This window comes from Octopus bimaculoides, chromosome 8 (genome assembly GCF_001194135.2).
Source record: "Octopus bimaculoides isolate UCB-OBI-ISO-001 chromosome 8, ASM119413v2, whole genome shotgun sequence".
Classification (NCBI taxonomy): domain Eukaryota; kingdom Metazoa; phylum Mollusca; class Cephalopoda; order Octopoda; family Octopodidae; genus Octopus; species Octopus bimaculoides.
Genome location: NC_068988.1, coordinates 9,789,875 through 9,794,017, shown reverse-complemented (window position 1 = coordinate 9,794,017; position 4,143 = coordinate 9,789,875). Strand labels below are relative to the sequence as shown.

The window sequence follows — 4,143 nt, the reverse complement described above, 5'->3', positions numbered from 1 at the left end:
GACCGCAAATAATTTATGAACTGAAAAACAAAAATAAATAATCAAACAGCATATTAATTATTTTGAAATTATGCAACATGTAAAGAAGGAAAATAATTAAATGCTAATAAGCTAATTTCATTAGTAAATCTAGTAAATGAAAGTAAAAGTTTTTTTTATAAAATACTGTTAGGACATTACAAGAATTTATTGCAGACTAAGAATGGAACCAGGCTGATTGACAGGATTTGAGGATTCCAGCCATGTATACCTATCACGTAGCCTAGGGGTCAGAGTATGGCACTCCTGATCATTAGGTCAAAGGGTCAATTCTCAAAACACTTTATTTCACACCGCTCCAGTTCACTCAGCTGTAAATGGAAACCCTGTTGGCCTGCTTGCCTATCCAGTGGAGCAGCATTGTTTGAAAAGTAAAACGATGCAAAGCGCATTGTGATTAGCGAGGTATAACAACATCAGATAGCCTGGTCAATCACATGACAACCATCATTTAGCATATGACCATTCTTTTTTTCTTTTATTTTATTTGTTTCAGTCATTTGACTGCAGCCATGCTGGAGCACCGCCTTTAGTCGAACAAATTGATCCCAGGACTTATTCTTTGTAAGCCTAGTACTTATTCTATCAGTCTCTTTTGCTGAACCACTAAGTTACGGCGCCGTAAACACACCAGCATCGGTTGTCAAGCGATGGTGGTGGAGGACAAACAGAAACATATACATACATACATACATACATACATACACATATATATATATATATATATATATATATATATACAATAGATTTCTTTCTGTTTCTGTCCACCAAATCCACCCACAACGCTTTGGTCTATAGTAAAAGACACTTGCTCAAAGTGCCACACAGTGGGACTGAACCCGGGACCATGTGGTTGGTAAGCAAGCTACTTACCACACAGCCACTCCTGAGCCTGTTAATTAAAAGTTCATTTATTTATGTAAAAAATAAAATCTTCTCTATCTCTTTAGCTATTGAATAATGTTGCATGTTTCATTGAAAAGTGATTAATAATATTATATTCAACTGAATGTAAGTGATTCTATACTCTAAAGGAAAATAAATTTTATTGTCCTTGATTTGAATTTTTAATTAGCTGTTTGTTATTTATTGGTTGTTGATGAAAATAATTGGAGACGAAAATCTTGGAAGAGAGTTAACCATGGAAAGAAATCATTCTTTTCTAGATTACAAAAAGTGACAGCAATTTCATCACCACATGTATCTATGTGAATTGCAATAAATCAACATTATCATTGACACATGTATTAATGTGGATTACAAGAAGACCACAATATCATTGTTACATGTATAAACACATGTATTTGGGAGACACTGTTTGTCATAAAAAGAGGGAAAACACACATTTTAAGTATGACCTCCAGAAGCCATGTCCAGCAATTATGTTCATGGAACTCTATTGCTGATACCCACAAAATTGTCAGTATCTCCTTTCTCTGTTTGTCCTTCCCCATTGACTTGCTATGACACTTTCACTATTGTTCTGTATTTCGCTGTAACACTAACAGGTCATTCAGTGAGTTGAATGACCAAACTGTTAAAAAAAAAAAAATTTTTTTTTTTTTTTATTTTAAAAATTCAGAAAAAGTTGTAACACAAAATGTTTACCTTATTTGATGGAGCAAAACAGCCAACACATAGCGACAGTAAAATCCATCCCCTCGCCTGACTGCTTTTTGAAGGGTTCTGTGATAATTGTTTACACATTTGGCAGTATATCTCATCTCTGAAATAGAGGAATGAATAAATGAACAAATGAATCAACGTATGTACATGCAAATGGTCCAAGCAAAACTAAATGGATCTAACTATCATGTGGTGAACCAAAATGGGTAGTTAAAATAAAATGCCATAATGTAGACAGCTAAAGTTCAAGAGCAGTCATGCTTCCACAAGAAGAACATAAAAGAAAAAAGGATGTCACAACAACAACAAAACTGTAAATAAAAGAATGAGTGTACTGACCGCAATTCAGGTCGTAAGATGCCGTTACCAATGATAAAATGTAATTTCTCTAGATTGGATGTTGGTCGATCATCTAACAGAGCATTTCCTGCTCCTCCACTTTCAAAACCAACAGACTTTTCATTTATTTCCATTTTACGAGTAACTTCTTCAGTGAGTTTCGATTTTCGTTTCAGAGTGAGTGAAACCAGTTTCCGACGCATACTTTTTTTACCTTGTTTCATTGAGATAATGGGTTCGTTTTCCTGAAAAAGGACAATGTAATGTTAAATATTTGAGCACTTTAAACAGTATTTCATAGATGACATGAACTTTCTTCTAAATAAAATATGGTTTGAAATAAATGTATTTTGTCTTACCAATTCTGCTCCCATTTGTCTGGCTTCATCTAGGTCTTTCTTATTAAACTTTCGGCCAAGGGTTGAATAAATTTTTGTCATCACAGGAGTTGTATCTTGCTTTAAGATAAGAATGATATTAAAACAATATTATACATGCATGAATAGACATCAAAACTCATAAAACATATATGCATACACAAATAAATAAATATTATATGTATAAAATTGGCAATGGATGAAACTTTCGGTCCTTGAGTCACTCTGTAACTTCTGCTGATATATAAATATATATAACGGCAGACGAAAATAAGCAATTCGCCCGGTGTGCTAATGATTCTGCCAGCTCGCCACCATACATAAATATATATATATACAACGGGTTTCTTTCAGTTTCCGTCTACCAAATCCACTCACAAAGCTTTGGTCAGCCCGAGGCTAGAGTAGAAGACATTTGTCCAAAGTGCCATGTAGTGGGAGTGAACTTGGAACCATGTGGTTGGGAAGCAAGCTTCTTATCACACAGCCATTCCTACACCTAGATATAAATAAATGGTACATGGACAGGATGCTGAATGCACTTTTGTTGAAAAGCAAGAAGATGAAGCCAAGAAGTCAAACAGACAAGATGCCAAAAAGACATACATGTCTGAGCTTCTTTGGTCTTGGGAAGCGGGAGGGGACAGACGTGTGTAGAACATGTGAGCAAGAAAGGGAAATAGCCATAGGTTCTAGTGATAGGTCAGACGGGTAGGGCATGTCTTGGATTTAACCCAGCTGGACAATCGACACTGAGAGGTCAGTGAACTGCTCTTTGTTCCTTATATTACAGATACCAACTCACTGGACACCATTCCTATTTCTATAATACAAACCTTCTCTTTTAAAGAGATGATGCTGGTGGTAGTGATGAGGAGGAAGAGGAATAGGATGGTATGTGCGTGATTAAAACCAAAGAAGAGTAATGGATAAGTATAGATAGACTCCTGAGAGTTGAGGTAGACATTATTTTAACAACTGAAGCCAGGGATCATCATCATCATCGTCGTTTAACGTCCGCTTTCCATGCTAGCATGGGTTGGACGATTTGACTGAGGACTGGTGAAATCAGATGGCTACACCAGGCTCCAATCTGATTTGGCAGAGTTTCTACAGCTGGATGCCCTTCCTAACGCCAACCGCTCCGAGAGTGTAGTGGGTGCTTTTACGTGCCACCGGCACGAAGGCCAGTCAGGAGGTACTGGCAACGACCACGCTTGAAATGGTGTATTTTATGTGCCACACGCACAAAAGCCAGTCCAGGGGCACTGGCAACGATCTCGCTCGAAAGTCCTTACACATGCCACTAGCACAAGTGCTAGAAAAGCGACGCTGGGCACAGGTGCTATCCCGATTTCTCTTTCGCTTGCCCCAATAAGTCTTTGCAAGCTGAGTTTCATGTCCAATGAAGGAGACGATGTTGGCATGGGTGCCGGTCATCGAATTTAACTCGATATGTGATGTATTTCAGAGGAGAGCCTGCAAGGGCTACAGATGCAGTTTCTTCCACCAGGTAAGACCATTAAAAACAAAAAGGTACATAACAAAAGACAACTGTTGAAAAAGGAATTTGGAATGGTATATCAGAGTGGAATAAATTGATGAACTGACCCGTGCATCTGCCATAGATGTATGGTATTTAGGTTCAGGAAGGTCTCCCATAAATCGCAGAATTGTAATCCAAACAGCAAGAGCAGCCTAGTAAAAAGAAAATGCAATAATATTAATAATAATATTAATAATAATATTAATAATAATAATA

The 4,143-nt window shown here is 37.1% G+C and overlaps 1 protein-coding gene across 1 annotated transcript in view; it reads right to left on the bottom strand.

Annotated features, from left to right (window-relative positions):
- Positions 1-4,143, bottom strand: part of LOC106880717 (myosin-VIIa) — a 107,550-nt gene that overhangs the window by 27,294 nt on the left and 76,113 nt on the right. The window contains exons 23-27 of the mRNA XM_052969897.1: positions 3,993-4,079; positions 2,364-2,462; positions 2,005-2,249; positions 1,648-1,765; positions 4-20 (exon numbers count right to left, since the gene is read on the bottom strand). Of these exons, the coding sequence (XP_052825857.1) occupies positions 4-20; positions 1,648-1,765; positions 2,005-2,249; positions 2,364-2,462; positions 3,993-4,079 (566 nt within the window). The remainder of the gene's footprint in view (positions 1-3; positions 21-1,647; positions 1,766-2,004; positions 2,250-2,363; positions 2,463-3,992; positions 4,080-4,143) is intronic.